The 27,230-nt window shown below is 51.8% G+C and overlaps 1 protein-coding gene across 1 annotated transcript; it reads right to left on the bottom strand.

The window, feature by feature from the left end:
* Positions 1–134: 134 nt before the first annotated feature.
* LOC118505030 lies at positions 135–22,847 on the bottom strand. The gene is made up of 22 exons (XM_036040246.1): positions 22,605–22,847; positions 12,850–12,936; positions 12,671–12,692; positions 12,488–12,569; positions 10,988–12,421; positions 10,709–10,911; positions 10,244–10,625; positions 9,992–10,152; positions 9,712–9,914; positions 8,947–9,440; positions 8,618–8,868; positions 4,192–8,550; positions 3,953–4,118; positions 3,641–3,886; positions 2,502–3,563; positions 2,065–2,426; positions 1,518–1,981; positions 1,280–1,433; positions 1,007–1,205; positions 727–932; positions 519–647; positions 135–444 (listed from the first exon to the last, which is right to left on the bottom strand). Exons 2-22 carry the CDS (start codon positions 12,919–12,921, stop codon positions 413–415), a joined length of 10,683 nt encoding a protein of 3,560 aa, XP_035896139.1. The 5' UTR covers positions 12,922–12,936; positions 22,605–22,847; the 3' UTR covers positions 135–412.
* Positions 22,848–27,230: the final 4,383 nt, after the last annotated feature.

Genomic DNA, 27,230 nt, shown 5'->3' with positions numbered 1-27,230 from the left:
GAGGTCACACGGTCCACTTTCTCCCATGCGGTTCATTGTACCGAACGGGGCCGCGTGCTAATTATGTAGATTGGCTGGCAAAACACGATTTCGGATGGATTGGAGAAACTTCAACACGCACTCACACACATGGATTAAAAGTCGTAATTTAAAACATACAATTTATTTCAAATGAAAAGGTTGTGTTCCCGCATTGATTGTGGTTCTCTGTTTTTTTCGCTCCCTATCTCTCTTTTGCTTCTATCTTCTTCTTCTTCTTCTTCTTCTTCTCCTTCTTGTCGATTCATTCACATGCGTCTTGTTCTACTTAATACGTGTAATACGTGTGGGTGTGTGTTTTTGTTCTATACAAGAGTATTTCGAAGGGATTTTAATATGAGCTAGTTAACTTAAATTAAACAACGATGCCTACTTAATGCTCCTCACTGTCCGTGTCACTTTTGTCTGGAAAATGGAAAGCAAAGTAGATCGTATGTTAGATGCAGCTCTTCCAAATATGGGTGCTTTTTGTTCCTTACCTTTTTTACCGGTATAAGCGTGACGTTTTAGCCGATCGTACAGATCGTCCTTCGTACCGTACAACGATGCATTGGATCGAGCCAACGAATTAAGCTTTCCGTTGGCACCTTGAACACCGATGAATTGATCTGGCGGGCGAAAATGAGAGGTGAACAAGCGGTTAGACATTGAAGAAAGGACCCCGGGGACATCTGATCCGGTGCTTACCATCTTTAAGATACGTTTCATTGTAGAAGTTGGGCATCTCCCAACCGTCCTCCTCGTCGTCGTAGTAGTGCGCGTACGTGCTGTGATGCGATGGAGCAATACTTTCGGCATATGGCGTGTGCGCTCCGTAGTAGAAGTTAACCTGCGAACCGGTCTGGTCCGCAGCTGGTGAGATGATCTTCTTCGGATCTCGTTTGCGATTGGCTCTGTTTGGGTTGGAAGAAGGGCAAAACAATTATTTCCCACTCGCCAGGGAAAACCCGCGGGAGGCAGTACTTACCGCGCACAAATCATCCAGATCAGTAGTACGATGAGTATTATGAAGATGACGGTAGCTGCAACGCCACCGGCAATGTAAGCAAACTCGGACCGCTCCGTACACTTGGTGCCCGTAAACGATCCCTTGCAGCGGCACGACGGTAGACCCTTGGCGTCCTTCACACAATGACCAGAGTTTTCACAGAAACCATTGCACATGTCTGTAAGTAAAGGACCGTTAATATTCTGACGCTTGTCCCCTCCGGATATATCTATCGCGGAAAGCAATGCGTACCCGAACATTCCATTCCGGTACCGTTGAAGCCTGGTTTACATTCACACTTGAAGTCGGACGTTTCCGGGATCAGTATGCAGAACGCGTTCGGGTCACACCTTGGCGATCCATCCGACACATCCTCGCACGGGTTAATACATTCGTTTTTGTTGTTCTGGAAAACAGACCAATGCATAAAGCTCTTTCTCTCTCTCTCTTTCGCTCTCTCTCTCTCCCTCACTAGCATCAGATCACTTACCGCAGCGGTGCTTCGAGTGGTGTGGTTCGGTGGACACGGGATACAAGACGTCTGCTGGTACTCCGACTGGTAGAAACCCTTGCGACATTCGACGCACACGTTCAGCGTGCCGTTCAGATACGTTCCGGGCGAGCAGATCGGCAGCGAGCATTCCTCCACGTTGGAAGATCCAAGTTTGGCCGTCGTGCGTCCGTTGGGACAGGCGAGACAGGAAGCGTGCACTCCCTGCTTGCGGTAAGTACCCCGCGGACATGGTTCACACTTACCCTCCAGACCGAGCTGCATGCCGGAGCTACACTCATCGCGACACTCGCTCTTGCTGGTCGCTTCCGGTGTGCGGGTCGTCCGTCCAAGGCCGCAAATCTCGCACGAGAACGAACCTTCGTTCGGCTGATAGTAACCGAAGCCGCACGGTTGGCAAAGTCCGGTAACAGTGTCCAGATACTTACCGGCAGCACATCGTTCTATAGGGGGGAATAGACAAGAACACGACAATTGTCGTTAGAAATCCACATCACAGACCCTTCAAGATGTGCTCCAAGCTCACCTTTACATTCGACGGCTGATCTGGCGCCATTCAGGGCCGTTACGCCCGGACGTCCCGCAATCTTCGGACAGCTCTTGCACTGTATCTGACCAATCTCGGGCTGGTACGATCCTTCCGGACACGGCAGACAGGTCTTGCTGGTTGTGTTGTAGAACGTTCCGACGGCACACGGCACACAGTCCGGCTCGGACACGACCTGACCCTGCGGACAGGCGTACTCCGTGACGAGATTAAGCGAGGACGCATCGCCGAACGTGTTTGGCAGGATGTCCTGCACCGCGAACTGGTTGTCCTCCAGGATAAGCTTCTCGAGCAGGTTCAACGTATTCAAGCGCTGGCCATTGGAGTTGCTCACGATTTCACTGTAGAGGTTAAAAACGGGGGAAAGTGTTCGTTAGCACGAATTCGGATAACTAAAAGGTCGTTTCCGTACATACCTCTTGATCGGAATCGTTGCATTGATCGCGTACGCGCTCTCCGGGTTCGGTGAGATCTGCAGCACCGTCTGACGCTTGACAATGTTCGGATGTCGGTTGCGGTCGCACCTCACGTCGATCTCCACGTTGCGACATTCGCGCGAGCCTTCCATCGAGTACGAGCACAGGTTCCAGTCTCGGTTCAGCGCGTTGATCGCGTTCTTAATGCGCTGCCGCAACACACCCTGTCCCGCCTCGTTACACAGCACATCCGACGGGAACTGCATCTGGATGCGAATAAGCCGCTGGGCGGGTTTGGTCGGCGAGCAGGACGGATACACGAGCGGCACGTTCGGATGTGCCGTCGGGCGCCAGAATCCTTCCGAGCCGCAGGTATAGAAGCGGGGCACAATCTGGGAGAACTTCATGCCCGGATTGCAAGCAATCTCGCACACCTTAAACTGACCACCGGCGCCCCAATCCTTGCAGCTTTGCGAACCACCGAGCGGATCGGCCAGCGCCGGACAGAACTCAGCCACGATCGTAACCTTAAACGCGCACGAAGCAGTATTTCCGGCGGCATCGTACGCCAGATACATGACGTCGTAAATTCCCCACAGCAGCGTTTCACCCGACCGGTGTCCGTTGCGTTCGACAATCTTTGAGATGCCGATGTTGTCGGTAAAGCGAGGCTCTTCCCAGCTGACGGCGGTTGATCCATTCTTGGCCACCACCCACAGATCCGACGGGCAGTACTCGACTTGCGGTGGTTCACGATCGACCTGCAGCTGTTGGCAGTTTGCGCCGGCGTAGCCCGGCTTACATTTCTTCTGGCCACAGGTCGACGGTACTGATCGCTGAACACCGCCGAGCGTCTGCTCGTAACCGGCCCAGTTGAGGATCAGGTTCTTGTACAGTACCGGCTCGCTGCGACAGTCGCGCACCTGCTTCTGGATCTCGTTCGTCACATCCAGCGCTCGGCTCCAGATTTGCACCTTGGTCAGCTTACCCTGGAATCCCAGATCGCTGTACGCTTCCTTGCCCTTACCGTCCATCAGTGGAGCTCCAAGTACGGGCCAGCAGCTGAACAGAGGGGAGAAGCAGGATTGAGCCTGTTAAGGAGCTGACATCTTCTTGCGGATCACGTTGGGAAAACTTACTATTTGGGAAGGACCCGATTTACGCCGTACTCAGCCTTGCTGGCAATGAAGCCCTCCGTGATGAGCATCAGCTGTCCCGTTTTGCCGTTCCAAACCACGGCAATATGATGCCACTGGCCGTCGTTGATCGTGCTGTACTCCTTGAACGGTAGGAACACATCCTGAAGGTCCTCGAAGAATGATACCTGCACACCGCTCGAGTGGGCCTGCAGCATCGTCCTGCGCTTGGTGATCACGTTCGGTGCGCTGCGGGAGATGAAGAAGATCGTTAAGAATGTCGCCCCCCCGGGTGGCAATTTTACGGGCACTTACTTGGCAGAGTAGAGCGTGATGAAGATGCCGGTATCGTCCTTCTGGGCGAACTGCACCCACATCGCCAGCGTGAGACTGTCCGATGCGGTCGTGTAGAATGGAACAACCTGCGAAGCGGACGAGTGGTACGGATCGCTGAAGTAAAGATCGTAATCAATCTGGACCGCTGTGGAAGAGAAAACAAAATCGCGTCAACTCCCTCCATTCCGACCTCTGCAGACCATGCGTCGCAAGCTTACATTTCCGACAATCGTCTCCGGTCAGGTTGAACGGACACTGGCAGTAGAAGTCGTTGTTCAGATCGATGCAAACCGCTCCCGGTGGGCACGAGTTGTCCTTGCAGTCCACCTGATCGTGCTCGCAGTTCTTTCCGGTGTATCCCGGAGGACAGATGCATTGATAGCCGCTTCCCCGATCCACACAGGTAGCTCCATTTTGGCAGGTTCCCGCCTCACAGGCATCAAACTCGTACTGACATCCGACGCCGGTGAAGTCCATCGAGCAGGAGCAGTTCAATCCGGAACCGTAGTCCTTGCACTGGCCCTCATGCATGCACGGCTGCCCGATACAACGATCCGGCGCCGTCTCACACTTCTTGCCGTCCGTGCCGCTGGGACACACGCAGAAGAAGTCCTCGAACAGGTCGATACACTCTGCATCATTCTTGCACGGTCGCTCCACATCACAAGCCGTCACCTGCACATTGCAACGCTCACCCGTCCATCCAGCCGGACACTGACATTCGAATCCGCCGACACGATCCAGGCAGGTGCCTCCGTTCTGGCACGGCGCATACTCACAATCGTCAATGTCGTTGTCGCACAGCTTACCGTCGAAGCCCTGCCGACAGACGCACTCGAACGCGTTCTCCCGGTCCATACATTTCTCCGTACCGATCGGATTGCACGGATCGCTCAAACACTCGTTACGATCCGTCTCGCACTGCACTCCAACGAATCCGGGCCGGCATTGGCACGAGAAGCCATCCAACCGATCGACACACGTACCACCGTTCTGGCACGGCGCACTCTCGCAGTCGTCCACCGTATGCTGACAGTTCTTGCCCGTGTACCCGTCCGCACAGCTACACTGATAGTCGTTGATCATGTCCGTACAGACGCCTCCGTTCTCGCACGGGCTGCTCTCACACTCGTCCACATTGATGTCGCAACCGGCACCCTCCCAGCCCGGATTACAGACACACTCGTGGTAGAAGTACCGATCGACACACATACCATGGTTGCACGGCTCCGACAGGCACAGATTGATCTTCTCCTGACACCGCTTGCCGGTGAATCCTGGTGGACAGGCGCAGCTGAAATCGTTCACCATGTCCGTACAGTTCGCACCCAACAGGCACGGCTTCTCCGCACAGTCGTCCGTGTTGATGCTGCACAGCTGTCCCTCCCAGCCCGGTGTACACTCGCACCGGAATCGGCCCTGCTGCAGGGCAATGCAGGTCGCACCATTGCCGCACGGGTTTTCGCCAGCCGTACACGGATCGATCGTAATGTCGCAGTTCTCGCCGGTGTATCCACTGCGGCACATGCAGGTGTAGTTGCCGAATCCCGGTTCATCCTTGCACATCGCACGCGCAGGACACGGATCCGCATCGCAATCGCTCTTCGCCTCCTGACAGTTAATGCCCGAGTAGCCACGCGCACAGCGACACTCGTATCCTTGCGGAAGGTCCTTACACGTACCCCCGTTGTAACACGGCTGCGAGGCACACTCATCGATGTCGATCTCACACCGCGTGCCCGAGAATCCAGCCGGGCAGAAGCAGTGGATATCGTGTCCGAGCGGCACGCAAAGTCCACCGTGCTGGCAGGAGTTTTCGTTGCACGTGATCGGCTTACAATCGTCGGCCGTTACCGATCCAACCGTGTCCGTGCGACGTCCCGAAGGGCACTCGCTGCAGCTAGTGGCGCCCTCCGACTTTTGGTAGTAATTCTTCGGGCAGGGTGAGCACGGTGCCAGTCCAGTGTGCGAGTACGTGCCGGCCGCACACTTGCGCCGACAGTCGGTCTCACTCTGAGCCGCCGGTTGATAGGTGAACGTACCGCTCGGGCAAGCCTGACAATCGCGGAAGCCACCCAGCGGAGGTGTCGCCGAGAACGAGTTGCGTGGACACTCCAAACACGGTACCAATCCGGTCGGTGAGTACGTTCCGTAGCCACAGATCGGCACACAGTCCTGTACCGCCTTCGATCCGTCCTCCTTGGTGTACGTTCCAACCGGACACTTCAGACACGAACCCTGCCGTTCCCGGTGCTGATAGAAGCCCTTCGAGCAGGGCGAGCAAGTCTTCTGATTCTCGCCGGCATACGTGCCCGCCGGACAGTGCAGACAGCGCGGCACATCGTTCGTGTCCATGTTCAACACCTCGCCAACGCCGCACGTGAATCCTCGCGAGATGGCGCTCTTCAGTGCACGCAGCGGAGGACACTCGTTGCCGATCGATTTCACGTTCGACAGTGGTTCGATGGCGGCGCTTGCGTACGGTACGCTCAGATCGAAGATCAGGTTTAACGTGGATCCGCAAAGATCGTACAGCTGCGGTTGCTTCACGGCCGGGTCGATCAGCAGAATGAAGTCCATCTGCACCACGTTCTCCTCGAGCAGGCGCGGCACCGACTTCAGGATGGTAACGTTCATGTTGACGTAAACGGCCGAACAGCGCTGGCTGAGCACACTGCTCAGGCTGGCAAAGTGTTTCGCCGTCTGTTCCTGGTACTGGGGGAGACACTGCTCCGAAACGACTCCATTCGCGCGGTACGTTGTGGTGGCCACCACCTGATAATCCGCACGCTGGGTGTTCTCCGACACACAGTCCGGCACGACGGACGATGGCTTCCAGAAGCGTCCCTTCTTGCACATGAACACCTTCTTCTTGTCGGCGTCCGTGAATCGGAAGCCAGGATTGCAGGTAGCTTCACACTCGACACCACCGGACTCTTGCGTAGTACACTTGATGTCACCGTTGCCCGGTGCTTGCAGATCCCAATCGACACACTGCGTCGGCTGTACCGACACCTGGAAGTTACAGGTGGCCTTGTTGTTGTACTTGTCCGACGCCACAACGGTCACGTTGCGGAATCCACCCAGCGGAATCGATGCCGATTCGGGCACGTACTCGATCCGCACATCGCCGGAACTGTCCGATGTCTTGACGCGTTTGATCGTGTCGTTGAAGTTGACGTAGTAGTTTGCCTGCTTCTCTCCGAGCTCGATCACGAAGCTCTGCGGACAGTCGAGCAGGGGTGGCGTAATGTCCGGCACCGTGATGTTGATCTCACAGATCGCCACGTTGCCGTCGTAATCGTACGCGATGTACTTCACCACGGTGTTCTCCAGCACGTAGGCAGTCGTTTTGAAGTGCGGCGGTTTCACCTCCAGCCGTGCGATCGAGCCCGAGTTATCGAGAGCCGTCGGTTCCGTGAAGTTGAGCGGTAAAACCTCGCCATTCGGACCACGCTTGACGAGAATCGGTTGCTGTGGGCAGTTCTGGAAGATTGGTGGTTCATTGTCAACGCACGGCGAGTATCCGTAGTCGTAGCCGAGCAGTGGATCAGCCGCGGGTTCTTCACAGCCCATCAGCTCAAACTTCAGGCACGGGTTGTCCATGTAGCTCACGATGCCGAGAATGACGAAGCGTGCCTGCACGTACTTGGGCAGCGTGATCATCGCCAACTCACCGTAGTTACCCGGATCGCGCTTCGTCAGGTTAAAGTTCGGGAAGTACACGACGTAGTCCTCCTTCTCGGACTGTTTGTAGAAGAAGCGGATCTCGGTCGGCCGGCCGACGATATCGTTCGTTACGACTCCCTTCACCAGTAGAGCCTTCACACGGTAAACCTTGCCCAGGTCCACACTCACGTACGTGAACGTTTCATGCTTGCCGCACCAACCGGTAACGGAGTTCAGGCGCACATTCTTCGCCTCGTAGTTCGGTCGCTCGGATGTCGCATTGATCGCACTGTCCGGGATGAGTCCCGAGGAGATACCGATCGGCTTGATTGTCTTGCACTCCGGTTGCTTCACGCACGTGATCGGCCGTGGATTGATCAGAATGTAGCCAGCACGCGAACATCCAAACAACACTTCCGAACTCTGTTCATAGCTGTTTGCCACCTGGAATCCATCGTTCGGACGACCGGGATCGACACAAACCGGTCCCTCGCAGCGAAGATCACCAAAGTCCCAAACGCCGTTCGCCTGACAGCGGACCACGTTATCGTTCATGGTCGTCTGACCGGCCAGCTTGAAGGTGTTCTGACATCCGAAGAAGAACGAGCTCATGTACTTGGTGTCGGCATACTGCCCATACTCGGCACCGGCCGTCGGCATCGGGACGCCACAGTCCGCCCGGGAACAGGTTGGCAGCACACCGGACAGCCAATAGTCCGGATAGCCTGGCTGCGGATCAAACACACACTGTCGGAAGGTGGAGATGGCCGTCTTGCCAATCTGCTTGCCGGATGTGGTACACTCCAGGGTAACATTCTCGTTGAACGGAACCAGAATATCGTTCTGATCGCCTCGCTTCACGAACAATCCTTCCTTCTCGTCGTCCGGCAGCGATACACACTTGGCACCTGATGAAGGAGAAGAGAAGCTGTTAGTCCATTCCACAGTCCGTTGAAGCAGTAACGCGGCACTTACTCAAACACTTTGGCATGGAGGCGTTCCAGTTACCGTTGGACATGCACGCCAACGACGAGCTGCCCGACAGCACGTATCCAAAGTTGCAGTGGAATCGGACCACATCGCCGAAGTGATGCTGAAGCTCGCTGCTCAACAGCTTGCCATTTTCCGGATCGGACAGCGCAGGACACATCTTGCGCACGCAGGTCTTGTTGCGCTGGTACACGTCCCCATCCAGTTCGCCCGTTTCGTGTCGTTCGATGAAGAATCTGCGGAAAGGAGAGTCATTCGCAATAAGCGACCTTTCCTTTTTCTGGAAGCGGGTTTAATCACTATCGTACACCTACCCTTCGGTTCCATTCTGACGGAACAGTTCGTAGCCAAAGTTACAGGCACACTTGTACGAGCCGGGCGAGTTGACGCACTTCTGGTTACAGCCACCATTGTCCTTGGCGCACTCGTTCACGTCCAAGCAGTCCAACCGGGTGCAACCCATCAGCTCCAGCTTAATGCACGGTGCAACGACAAAGTCTTGTATCTTGAACTTGATGTACCGCGCTTCGATCGGCATCGGCAGGTTCAGTATCGAGAGGGTCGGTTCCAGTATGCGGAACTCGACCGCCGTACCGTCCGGATTGGCGTAGTCCTTGAACACATCCGATATGTCGTCCGAGTATTCGAGCCGTATCGCCGAGGTGAATGCCAACGCACCGTCCATCCGCTGCACGGACATCGTGCGGAAGCCGCGGACAATGGTCGGTGCTTTCAGGTCGATAATCACCCAGTTCGATCCACGCTCCTTACCATTGCCGCACCAGCCCACCGAGTTGAGGCGAATCATCTGCAGAAGAAGCAGCGGGCGAGAGGAGAGAATTGACTAAGGGAGAACAAGAATTCCGGTTTTCCTGGGGTTGCTGCCTACGCACAGACAGCTCGTAAAACTAGACCGAGCCGGCAAACCGGTGTGCAGGTAAAGTGAAAGGAACGCTTCTAAGACGCCCAAAGATCAATGCCAACAGTGGGCGAGGGTGCGCACTTAAAACGGCCAGGTCAACACACACTTCACACAGGCGAGCGAAGGGGAGCGAGAGAAATGGTGATCGGGTACTTACGCCTTTTTCGTAGCCACTTGCGGTGGATGACACCGTTACGCTGTCATCCGATATGCCACCGTTCGAGAGGCCCAGATCGACCACCGGTCGGCATTCCATGGACGAGGTGTAACCCGTCTTACACTTGCAATGGAACGAGCCGGCCGCATTCATACACTCGGTCGATGACGCATCACACTGTGACGTTTGACATTCATCAATATCTGCATGAGATGGGCGAAGGAAACGCCGTATTAGTGACCCTTTCTTCAACCATCCCACTGGCTGCTAGCGGGCTTACCTTCACAGACCGGAACATTAGAGAAGTCTTGCTGCTCACTGCACTTGACAGTGTGCGAGCCAATCAAACGGTAGCCCTTGTAGCACTGGACGCGTGCCTCATCGCCGTAGTAGTACTCGCGCGTCTTGTCCACCACGTACCCGTTCTGAATTTCCGGTATTCTGCAGAAGAATGGAATAGCGAGAAAAGGAGACACCAATAGCGCGATTAGATCACCGCTTTGCTCGAGCAGCAAGGTGCATTGGCACATACTTGTAGCACTGTTTGCGGGAACAGCTCGGCACGGGACTGCTCCACTGTCCGTTGGACATGCAGATCAAGATGGGACGGCCGGTGCGCACGTATCCGGGGATGCATTCGTAGCTGATGATCGTACCGTAGCTGCGGCCTCCGCCGTTCAGTACCGTCACGTTTGCGTGGGCTACCTCCGGCAGCGGTGGGCACTGCGATGCCATACAAGCCGGCTGCCGTTCCCAGGTACCGTCAGCCAGACAGGAAATCGTTTCCGTGGCAAGACCGGACCCGAAAGCAAACCCGGCATAGCACTGGTAGGTGGCAATGCCTCGGTACGTCACGTTGGACGTTTTGAACGAGAAGCCGTTGTCGATTTGTGGCACTGGTCCACAGTAAACCTCTGCGTGATTTTAGGAGGAGAAGAAGTTCGGGTTAACCCCACCACTCGGTACAATCCCTTCATGAAGCTCTCGGCACACTTACCTTGACAGTCGGGAATGTAGCTGATGCTCCAGTTGCCACCGTTCTGACACACGGTCGTAATGCGGTTCTTACCCGTCGCGAACTCTTGTCCAACAGGGCAGGTAAAGTTGATCACTGTACCGAACGCAGTATCGCGACTGCTAGCGATCGCGCCAATGCCCGGTTTGAGCTCGGGACAGTCAGCAGAAAACTCCGCGGACCAACTAAAGGAAGTAACCAAGGAGGGAGGAGATTAGATAGCTGTAGATTAGACCGATGAAAGACAGTCTCTAGGCTTACCCCTTTCCATTGTATAGTGCATCGGTGATGAACTTCAGCAGCATCTTGCCGGAGGAAGCCGTCAGCGTGATCTTCGGCGCGTTACTATCCGTGAACCCGTTGCCAGCGTGCAGCCGCACACCGGACGTAGAAGGTCCATCGAACACCTGCACCAAATCCGACCGATGCACATCAAAGTCGACGAAACGCATCGACAGTGGCTTGCCGGACGGGTTCTTGATCACGAAGTAACACTCCTGATTGTTCGGATAGGGCGAAAGATTGTAAGCGGGCGAAGTTACCGTTCCGTTCGCAGCATTAACCACCGCAGTACAACCCTCCACGTAGCGTATGCTGAATCCTTTAGCCGGCTGCGCAAGCGAGGTGCTAAAGTACAGATACAGCTTGTTGCCGGTGGAAATGATCACACGGCTCGGTTTCGATTCGATCGTGCCGGTTAACTTCGCGATCGGCTTATCGTGTGCGCTCTCCCCATCACGGATCAGCAGGAAGTCACTGTCCGCGTTAAGATCTAGCTCCTGCACATCGAGCGACACCGTGTAGCCCTTCCGTGCGCTTATCACGTACAGACATTCGATTCCTCCCGGATAAGCCTGCGGGAATCCGGGACTCTTGAGGTACTGTTCCTGCTTGCTAGCCTGCAACACACCACCGCACGTCTGCGGTTCCGTCTTCCACGTAGCCCGGAAGCCCTTCTTCTCCACACTGCCGTCGGACGTGAACTTGATGATCATGAAGTTGGACGCCGTGATGAACGTCCGGTTCGGGACATCACTCTTCCCGGAAAGGGTGGCAAGCGACACGGCCGTATCTTCCGTCCGACTGCCGACCAGTATCTGCACCGTGTCAAAGTTTTTCTCCGTATCGAACTCCTGGAACTGCAGTATGATGTTGCTACCCTGCGGACCTTCCAGTGTCCACTTGCAAGACCTGAGCGAGGTGTACTTTTGTGGGAAGTTGGGCGATTCAATCACATCACCGCCCGATGCCATGTAGATGTTACAGTTCGCACTACAGTCCAGCTCATCGCTGCCATCCCCGCAGTCATCGTTTCCATCGCACTTGTACGCCTGATTGATGCACGCACCGTTCGAACAGTGGAACGATTGCTGTGGACAGGCTCGCGCCTTACACATGAACGGGAGCAGCGTTTCGCAGGAACGCAGTTCCCAGCTCTGCTCGGTCGGGCCCAGATTCGCGGACACACACTCGCCCGCCATCGGGTTCGGTTCGTTGATTGCCCAAAAGCCGGAATACTGCGAGAACAGATCGCCCGAGGTGGACTCGAGCGTGTTCGTTCGCAGATCGTCCAGCGACGCGAACCCGAGCCAGTACTTGACATTGTTTCGCGTCCGATACTCGCTGCTGGTCGCAATGCTGTACGTGGCGTTGTTCTCATCGTACGAATCCACCGTCACCAGCTCGGAACCGTACCTGTGGAGGTTTGATGGCAACAGTGGGATCGTTTTCGAAGATACGCTTCAGACGCGGTGGACCTACCTTTTACATAGCGTGGCCGACTTTTCCCACGAATGTTTCACATTGAAGTACTTGTAGCAGTGTAACCCCCGCAGTTTCCAACCTGCAGAAAATGGAACGGAAATGCGGACAAGGAAGTTAAGGTTAGCCGGTTTAGAACAGAACGCGCGCGCGAAGACTGCTGGTGCACCGCGTGCTACTTACCATTTGGGCAGGTAAGTACATCCTGTGTTGATGAACAAATCGGGCGTTGTCCAAGGGAGGATGGGTAGACGTGTACATGGAAAAATGCAAATGCGGTTATAAGAAAACAGGCCCGTCGCTAGCTTTATCGCACCTTCGGGGAAACTCTATAGTGTGTCCCGGGCGCGAGCATGCCTTACCTCAGCGGATATTCCCGTTACGGTAGCTACGACTATCAGCAGCAGGGTCCAACATTTAGGGAACCTGTACATGTTTGTAGTTTCTGACTGTAGAAAGGAGAACGAGAACGAGAGAGAGAGAACCGATGCGGGTGGTTAAGACGAATTCTGGTGGGACTTTTATGGCGGAGTGAAACGGTGGCGGCGTGGCAAAACCCTGCACGAAAGTGCGACAATAATTTATTCCATGCGAGTCGCGAAAAGCTAACGGGGCTCTCCGGGGGCCTCCGGGTAGGCCATCGAACCATCAAACAAGAATAAGGGTTTCTATGTTTGTGCTTTACATTATTGGAAGGTGAATAAGAAGTCGTACGAGTTCCTCTAGGCCTCCAGGTCCCATTCCCAAAAACACATTCCACTTGATTGACCATCATCCATCGCTCGCAGGTTTATTTGATTGCCAAATTAAACACACGAGCACGAGGCGAGGCTAGGATGGTGTGTGAAGAGAGGCACGGCGTGGTAAACCGTTTACTCGCACGAACAGTGTCACTGTTTGAGGTTAGTGAACCGTACGATGACGTACTCCTCTCCTTGGGGACAGTACACTCCGCTGTTACGTCTCGTTCGCTCAGTGGTCAGAAATTGTTTTTTCGGCTTTGTGTTTTTGCAAGCCAACTTGTAAGTGGAGCGTACACGCCAGAACGCCAAACTATTGATAATAATTGTGTCGCGCCGCTTTCCTGATGGACGGTGGCCGTTGTTTAACGGGTTAAGAGACACGCGCCAACCCAAAGCTTTCGTCCCACGGACGACGGGCTGTGCGTTTTTCTGGGTCAAATATTTCTGAACGATTGTTGCAGAATTTGGCTAGCGCGGGCTTGGGGAGTCCATTATTGCGAGAGAGTACATTCCGGAACTTTCTCCATCGAACGTCCACAGGGTGCCAATCGTGACAATATTTTACCTCATCGAATATTACTCACCGCCTGTGGGGAGGCTAAAGGCCACTTTGATTTTCGTGCAAACCATGAAATCAAGTTGCGGGAGAGTGTTAATTTCTAGGTTAATTATTTGGCCTCAAAACAAAAAGCCAACCACGAATCGACCATTGTTCGTTTACTGCAAATCAAAGCCCCGCTTGTTGGTCAGTGGTGAGAAGCCTTAAAGTCGGTTTATCTCGAAAAGAAAAGAAAAAAAAAACAAACCCCATCGAGGGACTCATAGATCACAATAAAACCTCGCATCGCTTACCTAACCTTTAGCGCCCGGGAAACCAACCCGACTGAAGCGCTAGTGGCAAAGATTTATTGCGCCAACTGCTTCCCCGCGTGGGTCTATAATTTTCTCATGAGTGACCAACGCTTTAGTGCTAATTTTTGGGGAAGTTTTTTTTGTGTGATCATCGCCCGTGTTGAGTTGAATCGTTTGATCGTCATCGTCAGGGTGGGTGCAGACAACCCGCCAGGCAACAGGTTTGTGTTAAATTGTGCAGTTTTGATGTGGCAAAACAGTGCGCACGGATAGCGCATCATTCGAGTGTTTGAGGCCGTTTCAGTTCACTTCGTACGGATGCGCGGGATTATGTTGGTCAGTAGCAAACGAACAACAGAAAAGACCCTCCCCCCCCAGAAGTGTGTTTGGTGCTTCGCTTCCTTCCGAAGCTTTCTTTTTGGCCTCCATTCCATTTTTGCATCTGACGTGGATAGGCACGTGTGTGTGTGTATGTGCATCACACCCACCACCACCACCACCACCCCGCAGCAGCAGGTTGGACTCAATCCCGAGCGCAATCGAATTGCGGGCCCCGATCGATGTAATGCAATCATAAAGCAAATTGGATCACTAACAGCTAACACCGTCTACTATCTCGACTGCTTTTCACTGACCACACACACACACACCTCCACCCACACGCACGTAGATGTTTTTCCGGACTGAAACACCAAGCTGTCGGCGGCTGATCCCATTGCATGGACGCGGTCAGGCACACTTTCCTTCCGCGGGAAAGAAACGCTGAGTTTTTTTCCCCCTTCGACTCTTTGGAGGCCAATGGAGGCCAGCGATTTGTTTACATGCCGGCCAGCTGCAGTGCAACGGACGGACAGATCGTCGCGGTGCTGTTGGTATTATTATTAGCAAGCGGGCAGTGATCTTGATTGAAGGCGATCGAGGTAAGGCTCTGCCATTTGGGAGGGGTATGAAGCCTTGAAACTTGGTTATACTGAGCGAGTATCGGGCACTTGGGCTCAATTTGTCAATTGATAACACTTATGCATGGGGGGGGGGCGGGGGGGGGATGCATCAGCCACCGGACAGCAGCACGTGCGAAGTTTGAATAGGAAATCACTTGATAGGTATCACTCTGAAGTGGAAGTATCTTAGGAAAGATAGAAACAATGCCGAAGAAAAAGAAGACTAATACTATTGGTATGATTGTACTGTACTTGCACCTTTTATAGCACAACTACGGTTCCATCCCATCCGAACCGATCCGAATTCCCAACAATCTGACTACGTAGTATAATAAGGTCAAGTAAGATATTACACAGTCGGCAGGTCCTCAAGTCAAGTAAAAAAATAACAGAAAGAGTCCCTTAAATTACTAAAATAAGTGACAAAAATGCTTAATTGGATATTTATACTTGGTATAACCATTCCAAAAATTTAAAAAAATTGCCTCAATAACGTCTTTGGTTCGCCATTTTGTATTTTACTCAAAAAATTAACTAATTGAGTTAGAATCAAAAACATAACAAATCAGGGTTAATTCTCTGATTGTTGCAACCGTATGATTATTCCCAAGATCATCAATAATATCGGCATCAAAAATCGCTTTCAAATTTACACACATTCTTACTGTCAAACCGGTTGCGCAGCACTGGCAGCAAAGGTGAATGTGATTGCACAGGCAAACAAACGAGCTAGTTAGCCCGATGGAGACACCCCGCAAAGGAATTCAAACGTCCAACACACAGCCAAACTGTCCTGGGCCGAGTGTGTGAGAAGCTGGTGTGCATGAAATATTACTCCTGCCACCAGCCAGGCAGGCAGAGGTGGCAAACGTATCACTCGCCCTACATCCCAGAGGCATCCCATCATCGTTCGAGCAGGTAATGATTATGCGCCGTGTGTTGTCCTCCTTATTAGTATATCCGATCCGATTGTGGGTCATCCTTTGTGGCAGCGTTCGTTCTTCCCTGGTTCGTTCCTTACGTATGCAACGTACGCTAATCGCAGCGAAAACACACTCTCGTGTGCATAATTTACTTCCCTTCGGAACCGGTCACCGGTGGACCGGGGGTCTCGGGTGGCGCAATTACGGAAGAATGCTATTGATAACGAGGGCCGCTTGCTGGGGTAAGTAAGGTCCGTTTCACCGCATGCAGGAAGCTGCCGTGTGCGATTAGAAGCTAGAACCTTCTGCAATGTCCACGGAAGTGTGACCCACCCTCACACGGTGAGCTTTATTTCGCTCGGCGACTCTCTCGAGGCCATGCGATTAACGCAAGACACGCTCGCAGTGCCAGGTGAGCGTTTGAAGGCAACACTCGTTAGCAGAAGTGATCTAATTTTTATTTCACCAAAAGATGGAAGAAAATTCCCATCTTGGGAATTTGAGTTGAGTGTGCGTGTGTATGCCGAGCGAATTAGTGTTTCGCCGCAACGATTCGTTTGGTGACGTGGTGTGGGCCTCCAGAGTCACCACAAACCGGTCCATCACTCGTGCGAGCTCGAGCATTTCTGGAGCTAAAGATAACGAAGCTGGGTGGGGATGCCGTTTGGAGCTCTTCTCCCTTCCCTCCTTCCACCCGTCTCTGGTCGGGTTTTCCACCTTGCGTGATCTATTTTTCCCGAGCCCGACTGACGACCGAAAAGCAACGGTTCTGTCAGCTGTGTGTGCTCGCTCGCTCGCGCACGGGACTGCGTGTATGGTATGGTTGTATTATTTAACATTAAAAAACCAGATTCCTTCAGGTCTCCCCATGTCCTCCCGTTATAGCCTCCCTCCTCCCAATAAGCCCTCTAGATTGTTGTACGATTCCCTTGCAGTGGAGCATGTATTATTGCATTCGTTGTAGAAATGGTTTATTTCCGAGCCCCGTTTCCATCCAGCCAGACAGAGGAACTGGAATAGACAGTTGGAAAGAGTTTGTTTTTCTGATCTTCTCTTTTTAATCTGTCCAGTTGTAGTTTTCCACTCCATCCACTCCATTTCTTGTTTTACGACTGTTTTGTAGCTCGATGAAGCCGACACGGTCTCGGTCTTTTGCTTTAACGATCGCGCAACCATTCTGACGATCTTACCACAGGTTTCCTGGCATGCGTCATGCATCTCACTCACACAGTGGAAGAGTTTCGAAAATATCTTATGCTAGCCTACGCCAGTTTCTATCCTCCCCCTTTCCAAATGCATTCTAGCGGTTGCGACCCACGGATGCGTTTACCAGATTCTGGAAGCTTATTAAGTCTACACCCAAAAAACCTGTTACTTGCTGACGCGTCCAGTCCGTGGGTCTCCAATATATGAACGCGTTAACCTTGATTCTTGATTCAACCAGAACACACCACGGCTCTAAAGCTACAACAGAAAAAAACGCGAGACAACCTTAACCAAACCAAATGTCCCACAAGCTTAGCTAGCCAGCAAGAATGCGCTTTCGACATGGAAACAACGACATCAGCAGCAGCAGCTGAAAAAAAGCCTGGATAAAGGTGCGCCAAGACATTCACGATTTCGAGAAATCGGTTTCTATCGGATGCTGACGTACGCAGGTCTCCGAATGAGGAGGTCTGAGCCAACGCTCGTTCTACTGCTGCTGCTGGGCTGTGCAAGACGATTGTGTTGGTACCTTCTGGCCATCTCGTTGCTGTGGCCTTGGCGTAAACATTCACTCTCGAGCGCGGCTGCTGGCACTGCTGCTGTAGTGATCGGTTTTGCAACCAATTAAACACGCGCACCCTTAAACCGTTCCGCAGAAGGTTACCGTGGGTACGTGGGTCTCTTCTCGCTTGGGAAGCGAAAAGCTTTTTGTCGGTGGACGCATGTGAGTCGCAGTTCTTCTTCTAACGGTCCAATCGAATTGGAACACTAACTTCTTATCGTCACACGGGAGATCTTTAATTCCCGTGCCGTTAAGAAGCTTGTAACGGATCGGCAATAATGTCCATCGACCGACATAAAACCGTAAGACCCGTTCTGAGTGCGAAAGAGCGAGAGCGAGCGGTCGCCATTACGAATCATTATCGCTGAATCTTTTCCGGCCCGAGAGCGAGTGAATCGGCTTTCTGTTTGCTTGCTTTCTACGACATTCCTACCGGCGCAGGTCAACCCTCAACGAATCGTCAGCTCGATCTTATACCTGACGCACGCATTTATGACGTGACACCTCCGATGGGCTCTTTGGGGTTTTTGTGCGTGTAAGCCAATCCACACCATCACCATCACCACCAGCAGAGGGAACGAAAAGGGCCCGATCGATGATTTATGAATGGGTCGGCCGTCCCGTTCCATAAGGTGCGCATCGGGGTACACTTTCAGCATGGAATGCTAATAATCCCATCCCAGGGGGTTTTTACGGCGTTCAACATCCGGGCGCGGTACCTTAAACTGCAATTTGCCTTTTTTTTGTTGTTGTTGCGGATATCCTAAAACCGTGGATCGGTTTCAACACCCAAAGCACGTATTAAGTCGTGTGTGGTGAGGTCTGAATCAAACCGGACAACAAACCACGAAACTTTCCACGAACCACGACACGGGGAGCAGTTCCCGAAAGCAGAAAAAAAGACACCCGCCGACCCAATCGAAAGGGAAAATTAATCTCCTCTGTTTCGCTGTGTGTTTTCACACGGGCTGCGCAAACAGCTTGAGATTACTCGATTCATTATTAATACCCGGCACCACGAGCGCCACGCGTGATGATGAAAAATTCATCAGAAATCTGGTGGGTTTAGTCAGGTGGAAAAACGATCTCGCTGTGGTTTTCGTAGTTGCAGCTCACTGGTCACATAATTGGCCCAACCACCCACCCACCCGCTTGTTTGCTCCCCCGAAATGCAATGTTATGAATCATAATTCCGGGGAACGGTGACAAAACGCAACAGAAATAAATAAAACCATTTGCAGGGGTTCGTCACTTGCTGCAGCGGTCAAGTCACCGACATCGCTTTTTAACAAAATCCGCTCGCAGGAAAGTGGTACACCGGTTGCAATTATTTGGTTTTCGGATGGCTAGCAGGAAAAGCATTCGCTGGGAACCAGAATTGGTAAGCTAGTTTTGTGGTTCGCAATTTTCACTCACCATAATCAACAGTTATCGATTGTTTGCGGGCGAAACAATGGACACACGGGAAGAACTAAACGAGGTGGGCATTGCAGTTGCGGGCTTCCAAAATTGGCTAGCCTCTTCCTTCCAAATTGGGATTTAGGAGTGTGTGCCACGCAAATATTTAAATATTTCGCCCCCCCCTCCGCACCGGACGGATTTCGCAACGTGAGCTTTGTGCAGAATTTCACCACGGGCCATAATTAAACTGCCGGCCGGGAAAGCAATTTCACCATCGTGCTTAAAAATTCTTTTCGGGATGGCCTCGTGGTCCAGTTTGCTCCCCTCCCACTGGCATGCTAGGAAACAACCTTTGCTTTCAATATTGGCCGGTAAGGGGTTGGTATGGGCCCCACATTATTTGCTTCGCTCGATCAACGCTTTGCATTTTTCGATCTACGACCACCGTCAATACATCAATCGCAATGAATATGGGGGTGAAGGGGGGATGGAGAAGAACTAATCTCCATCCCAAACCACACACTTGCACTCTCCGTTACACGCGCTCGTTTCGATTTGCTAGGGCTTGGCTAGTTAAGGCAAACAATACGACCAGCCAGACACACAGCAAAACATCGCCCGAAAACCAGAAATGAATCGATTCGAACCAAACAACAGTTGGAACGGCTTTTTTACTTCGGAGTTGGGTTATATGCTACCACCTTCCCAGATTTCCCGTTTCAACCCGAATAAGAGAGTGAGATCTGGTGTGTGTGTGTGCGGTTTTGCCCTTAATCGCCACCCGATCGATTCTCGGAGCCTTCAGGGGGTATTATTTCGCGCACCAGACACCCGTGCGCGTACCCGTTCGCACTTCACTTTCGTTCGTTTCAGTGTGATCCATAGTCACTTGCCTGTCGGTTTCATTGGACATCGATCATCAAGCAAGCGATCGATCGCATACACACACACACACACAGCCGACTCTTTCTCCGACCACTTGAGCTTACAGCGGTACAGGTTCGGGACGGCGACGACGACAAGAGCTCATCGACACCGAAAACTTTCCAATCCCAGGCGCATTTGGTTTGGCACGATCAAACGGCGGCACTGCGGTTTGATGAATGAAGCTTGCGGTGGAACGTGAGGAGCAGTGCTTTCATCTCTCCCTCTCTCTCTCTCACTCTTGGAGGTCCCTTCTCACTCTAGCGTAGCCCTGTGGCGAGTATTGCTTTATTTTGTTGTCTTTACCATGTTCCGAACGCGCCAAGTGTCCGCAAAATCTCACTCCTCGTACGAAGCCTATAAAGGGCGCGAAGGGGAGCGAGCCGATAGGGTGAAGGGTTGCAGGGTGAAGCAATCGATGGTTCCAAAGGCCATCGAAAAGGCGCGCTGGTGTAGAGAGTCATGGTCACCCCATCGCCGTCATCCACGCAACGCAAGTACGATTGATCACTCACAGGTCTGTCCAGTGCGTTCATCATATGCGAGACTGGTTGTTCCTTCCAACTGGACATGACAGGCAAAACACGAGGGGAAAGGTAGTGAACGGGTGGCACATTCCAAAGTGCGCCTTGATGGTGACGGCCAGATTTTCGAGAGCCCTGTCTGTCTCCCCACGAATGCTTTTGAAATCGAAGGGAAAAGCACTGGAAGCTGAGGGCTTGCGAAAACAAGGAGGAGGGGGGGGGGAGGGGTGACTTTCCGTGGGGACAACATGGTGTGACAGACGGTCGTAATATTTATTTGCCTTCAGGTGGCCTATGCGGGCTCTATGCGTCGTACCCATCTTCATCGTCGAGGGTGAGAGCAAACAGGGTCTCAGCCGTTTCGCTTCTGCTGGTGACAAATGTGCAGTCGCCATGATATGCGAGTGAGTGAGCGCTGATTGATGGGGTGTTGTTTTTTGTTGTAATTAATACAAAAAAAGGGTCCACTCTCCACCACGCTTTATTAGTGGAGAGATCTTCGGCGGATCTCCAAAGGGTTGGCAAACCTGTGCAGACTTTGTTAGCGCAAGCAAGATAAAATTTCTCCACTGAGCATACAATTCCAATCACGTAGAGCATAAGAAAAGAAGCTCCAAAGCCAATGCTTCTGGAAGAAAAAAAAAAAGTTAACCCAGTCACAAGAGAGATTTTCGCAACGGAACAGCGTCCCGCGTCAAGTGGTGCCGCGACAAGTTGCTGCGCGCCGTTGCCGATTAGCCAACTCATCAAATATTTTTTCCCGAAAAAATGGGTCAAGCAACTTATCCCGCAGTTCCACGCATTTCACAAACTGTAAATTCCTTTCTACCCACCCAGCCGCTTCTTCAGCCTTCCCCGAGAGCTACCTTCTTGCCGACTCCCCAACGACGTGTGATACGTGTGGGAGAGCGAGATGGAACGAGTCCGGTTTCCAACGCTCGCTCAACGCGTCGGAGGGAGCGCAAGATCGGATTTCTTCTCGTCGTCTCAAGACACACAAACACACAAACACATGTCTGTGTTATGGAGGGAGATATCTTGAAGCACTTCTTAAGCTGGGCGTCTCACCAACACCAACAGCACCAGCCAAGAAGGCTTCGCAAGACAGATTGGTAAAGCTTTGAAAGCTCGCCCGTCGGTCGATGTGATGCTGCGACGGGCTCTGTGCCGTGCCCGTTTTTTTTTCCTGTCCATGTGTTGGTGTTTGTTTAGCTAGCTTGTAGTGGTAGTTCCATGTCTGTGGCTTCCCGCTTCCCTTCCTTTGATCCCCCCCCCCCCTCCCCGAGCTCTTCCCTGCCCGTCTATGCAACTGTGATGCTGAGAAATGTGAAATGAATACCTTAGAAAACTGTCTACGTCCCCAGTTTTGGTTTTTCTCTCACTCTCCCGCTCTTGCTCGCTTGCTCGCTCCGGTTCTTCCTTTTGCGATTTCACATCCACATTCACTACTGGTTTTTATTTCGCTTCGTTTTTCTTCTTCGTTCCTTTGGCGGTTGTACGGGATTTGCGGGCACTGGAACCCCGTAGGAAGAAGAAGTGGCAGAAGCAGAAGATAGGGGATGGGGTGCAAACCACGCACACACACACACAATCCTCTTGCGTGTGTGTAAGCGCGCGCGGGCGATCACCGACCGATCCTCACCACTTTTTCAGGCTGTGGATGCTGCGATTTTCACTAGCTGGCTTGTAAATTAATATTTTCCTTCTCGTTTTCCTCCCGAAAATTGGCAGGGTTAGCTTTCCGCTTCTTCACCCACCCAAAGCACCCCCAAAGAGCCACCCAGCAAAAAGGGGACACAACCTTTTTTCCGTTTCACAACCGATTCCACTCTCCCTCGTAGGGAGTTTTCCGTTCCGATCGCCCGGACCAGCGAACAACGTTAACAAAACACGCGCGCGCGTTAGTTCACACTCTTGAGGGGTCAACACTTCTTCTTTTTTCTTGCCGAAACACACTTTTTCCTTAGGACACACGTTTTTTTTTTCGATTTTCCAACCCCTCGCCCACCGTTTCACACACTCAACACACACACACACAAACCTTTTTTTTTGCTCCACCACACCCCGTATATCCAGGCCAAAGTGGCCGAGCGTATATGTGTGTGCGCGCGGGTTTCGCCTTCTGCTCACCTCACACCTCTGCGCTTCAGCGTACGAACGCCAGCATACAGACAGACGCCTTCGGGACGACTACTCGGAGCGGACACCTTGCTGGTTCCACTGTCTGCTACGTATTGAAGACCGTCGACGTAGCCCGCCGAAGAAATTCTTCACTTTGCGCCGATCGTGTTCCCTCGGGGGTTCGTTCGCTCAGCTTAGCCAAGCTCACTCTCTCTCTCTCTCCCTCTCTGTGTGGCTCGATCGTTCACTCCGTTTGCTGTGTTGGTGCGAACGGTTGACCAGCAGCCCCCGGATCGTGGAAAGTAGGAAACTGAGTTAAAAACACAGAGCCCGGCCAAAGAGAGCGCCCGAGTGCAACTCCCAGCAAATCCACACCTTAAAAGCTTTTGCCACCTGCCTGCCAGTGCGCTGCGCTACACTGTGTCTTGCTGGGTCGTCCGTTTTGTGTGGAATTGAAAGCGAGGCAAAACACTCCACAACAACGCACGGTGAAAGAGGAACGAAAGAGAAAAGAAATGTTTGGTACACCTGAGTCCCTCCGGAACGCACCCTTAAAAATTCTGTCAGTGTGTTAGTCGTTTCTTCCTCCTTTTTTTTCCCATTTCCCGATCCCGTAATCATCAGGTACGAAGAAATGGAAGGATCAACCGTGATCGGGAAGGGCCGAGAACGAGAACCGAAGAATTGACTTGCTCTCCATAAAAAAAAAGATAAACACTGTTTTTGTTCTATTCCTTCTCTTTTCGAGGTATTATGTTACACGATTACTCGAAAAAAAGGCATCCTTTTGAATTAATTTGATTAGCTCAAAACATTAAACTCCGAAACTGCTTCCCACATTCCCTGGCGAAGGGTTCGTCGCTTTTCTCCCGTACGTTATTTCACCCGAGGCATTGAAGTCTTTTGTATTCGGAATCGATTTCCGAATCAAACAGTCACTAAAAATATTTGTCTCTCTCTCGAGGGGGGAGAGGGGGGAGGTGGAAATGATGTAGGGCTGGTGAGGGTGTGTGTGTGTGCGCCCGGGTGGTGTGTTTTCACCCGATCCAAATACCTTCGCTGAAGGTGCTGGAGCCTGCCTGGCATACCGGTCCAGTTGGTGGCGGTGGCGGAACTGGGTGGGCTGGGCTGGGCTGGGCTGTGACCACCTGATACGGACAACACACACGCGTTTTCGGTGCGCGCGACTCGAATGCAAATGAACAACCGTACCGGGGTCGGACCGTATTTCGAATATTTGCCGCATGTTGCGCCGCATTCGCTAGGGGTGATAATTGTCATCATCATCGTCTGTCTGTTGTGATAGCGCTCGATTCGGGAGGGAAAAGATGCGCGGGACTTCTATTCCGTGTGAAATTTAACTGTCGATGTGTGTCCGTTCTAGCTACAAAGAAAAAAAAACTGAGGCGTTCCGATACGGAGCATCACAAATGAATAGAATATTCGAGCATTTCAAATTTCGCCTTTAAATTATGCGCCGAGTCTTTCACAACTGTGTCACACCACACAGAGAGAACTCTTCAGGAAAGGAAACCTATATTCCCGAAACGGATTAATACCAATTGTGAAATTACCGGACGTTGGAAGTACGGCGGAGGGTGACGAATATGGTGAACCCTCGCAGGCCCGCTTTCTAAAAGACACTTTGTCCTAATCAAAACTGTGCCAAGAACGAAACCTCCCGTACCGGGGCAGCCAAGATGCGTACCGTAATTGAGCGTAAAGACTACCGTTAACCATTGCCTAATCGGATCGGTCGCTTCGGGAGGTTCAAATTAACACATTAGCATTAGCACTAACCATGTGTTAAATTTCACCCTGAACCCCCGGCACGGCGGAGCGGGCATAAGCGACCGCGCTACCGGCCATACAGACTACTGCAACGGATGCAACCGATTGGGAATAAAAATGCATTTTGTAGACGCACCAACAGTCGAGTTGTCGCTGTCATAAAAATGCTTTTCCGTCTATTTCTTCCATTGCACCCTTGTCGCGAGTGACGAGCGTGGTAAAATTGTAAGGAAACACAACAAACAGGGGTTAAATGCGATGATGTGTTGCTGTTAATTATGCATTGCCGCTTAAATGTATAAAACGGATTTATTTTAATACTTTTAAATGAAGCATATCTCAACACACACAAACACCGGCTCTAACCCCACGCTGATTAATGTTTATTCAATGAGGCAATTCGTTGTTTGCCGCACGGGCATGAAGTCATCGTGCTGATCATCTCATCCTGCAGCAACAATCGTACTTCCACGCGCTTAAAACCGTTACGGGGCCAATTTGTTTCATGGAAGCTCTATCGAAAGCTTCTAGTGCGCTTGAAAGCTTACAAGCAACCCTGCACACAACAGGGAGAACAAAGCAAAACCCTTGAAGATCGAAATCGAATTCCCTTGGCGAGCTTAACAACGGAAGAAAACGGTACTAAGCCACACGCTTGAAAGCTTTCGGGCGTTGCAAGGGCTGTTTGGTAAGGTGCTTTATTCTCCTTCGTCAGCGAGCTTGCTAGCGTAAGAGAGCTCGGGAGAGACTTACGAACGGGAGAAACATAAACAGAAAGCACAAAACAACGATCACGACGACGACGCCGACGCTAGCGAAAGTATGAATGACTGCGTTGAATGACGGCACTGGAAGCTTTTCGAAGCGCACTGAACCGGTGGGAACCGTAATCGTAATTTGAAGGGGCTTTGAAGTTGAAGTGGCCCTTGAACCTTGATGTGTCGGCGGGAGGCAAAACGATTCAGAAACGGTAACTCTACTCGAAGGGGTAAAGCACCTGTCATTAAATAGATCAACGAGGTGCTGTGAAGTGTAGGAATGTAGCATTTGATCTATTTGCTGTGGGGATCTGTTTTTTTCTTCTTCTTGAGATTTATTCTCTCGTGATTAATTGCAGCTCTTTCATTTCCGTAAACAGATTAAATGTCAGCTGGTTTTACTCACTTATTTAGTTGTCAGCTGCCAACTGTCAAATTTTCTCTATTTTTTCTTCTTACTCTTAAACTGTTTACAGTCTCGGATTGAGAGTTTAACTTCAGAACTAGTAGAGAATAACTCGACTAGTAGAGAATAAATCCTGACAAGACTGACTGTCCAGCTACGGGTAACTTAAAACAAGGAAGTCAGAATTGGCAGGCCAGGATCTCTCGAGGTTCTTGTCAATAACAAATCGTACTCTTACTATGAATCTAGAGATTACAGGAAACAAATTTTGACTGTTCAAAACTCAGAACAAAATTGTCGCTAGGTAACCTCAAGCAACCCAGAAACAGTAACCCAAGATCTCTCAAGGTTGCATTGCCAAGCAAGAAACAGAGCTGCCTGTTGCTTTTGGTTGTGCACTAAGAATGGGAGCAATTTTTCCTTTTAAAACGACAGCAAGTAGCTACATTGTGCTAAAGTGACAAACAGCCAAGGGCGCCAATAAAAAAAAGCAACCCACATGGGCATCCGGATTCCGAGCGGTGACGATTGCGCATCTCATCTCGTACGCCTCGCCATTCTCACAATGAAAATGAAACCTGTTTACGAGCACTTTGCTCCTTAAAGATCCTCTAAACATGATCCAATTGCTCCGTATTTCCCTTCGCTCGTTTGACGTCTTTAGAACTGGTCTTTAGAACCTAGAGAAGGCACGTGAGTCAAAATGAAAGCCGTCCCGTCCCGAACCCCGGCAGCCGTATGAATGAGTCAGCATTAATATTTATATAATAACGGACCGTTGTTTACTGCATTCTAACGAAACTGCAACGGAGTGTGCTCGGCGCAAACGTATCCTCGGCCCCTCGGTGCACTGCACTTGACTGATGCTTTATTTGTAATCAATTACCACAGGTGACAGTTCCTAGGAAAGGGTGCGTTTTCTACTCGTGGATCCGGGGAAGGGGAAAGCAAGGTGGGTAAGGAAATAAATGATTTTCCCCAAAGGGGTTGCTAGCCGGACTGATTCTCGCCGTGCTCTTGTTATCTCCCTAGGAAATCGCACGCGCTCCTCTCTCTCTCACTGAACCGAAACCCATTAGTCAGCGCGAGATGAGCCGGCGCTTTTCGGATGGAAAAGTACTGTACCCCGGGTGTGAGTGATTTTCCATTTCACGAATCTGTTTACGGAAGCGCCACAGCGAGCTTTTTCCGGCTGAGCGACATTCGGCGGGATTCCCCTGAGTCACTGTTGCGTACGAAGGTCGCTTGGTTTTGTAATCGTGCTGGAAACGGGGTTCGGGAGGATGTCGGATGCATTCTTAACGGGAAAGTAACCGTTTCGAGGGGGAAGAGGGGAGGAGGTGGGGGGGGAAGGGATCTCTACAAGGGGGCTCACGATACGCACTTTATTTAATGAGCATCGTTCACTTCTACTTCTAGCGCTTGCAAGATGTCAACAGAACAAAGCGCGACTGACTGACATTGGGCAGCTACACTGTTCTACGAGCAATTAGCTAACGAGCTGACTGATTCTAACTGTCGGTCACTTAGATGGCCGCAAGAACGACTAACCCACATACACGCACCACGCACTCACCAACACGAGCACGCG

The sequence above is a fragment of the Anopheles stephensi genome, chromosome 2 (genome assembly GCF_013141755.1).
Source record: "Anopheles stephensi strain Indian chromosome 2, UCI_ANSTEP_V1.0, whole genome shotgun sequence".
Taxonomy (NCBI): domain Eukaryota; kingdom Metazoa; phylum Arthropoda; class Insecta; order Diptera; family Culicidae; genus Anopheles; species Anopheles stephensi.
The sequence above is the reverse complement of the archived record's forward strand: the minus strand, read 5'-3'. Positions and strand labels throughout refer to the sequence as shown.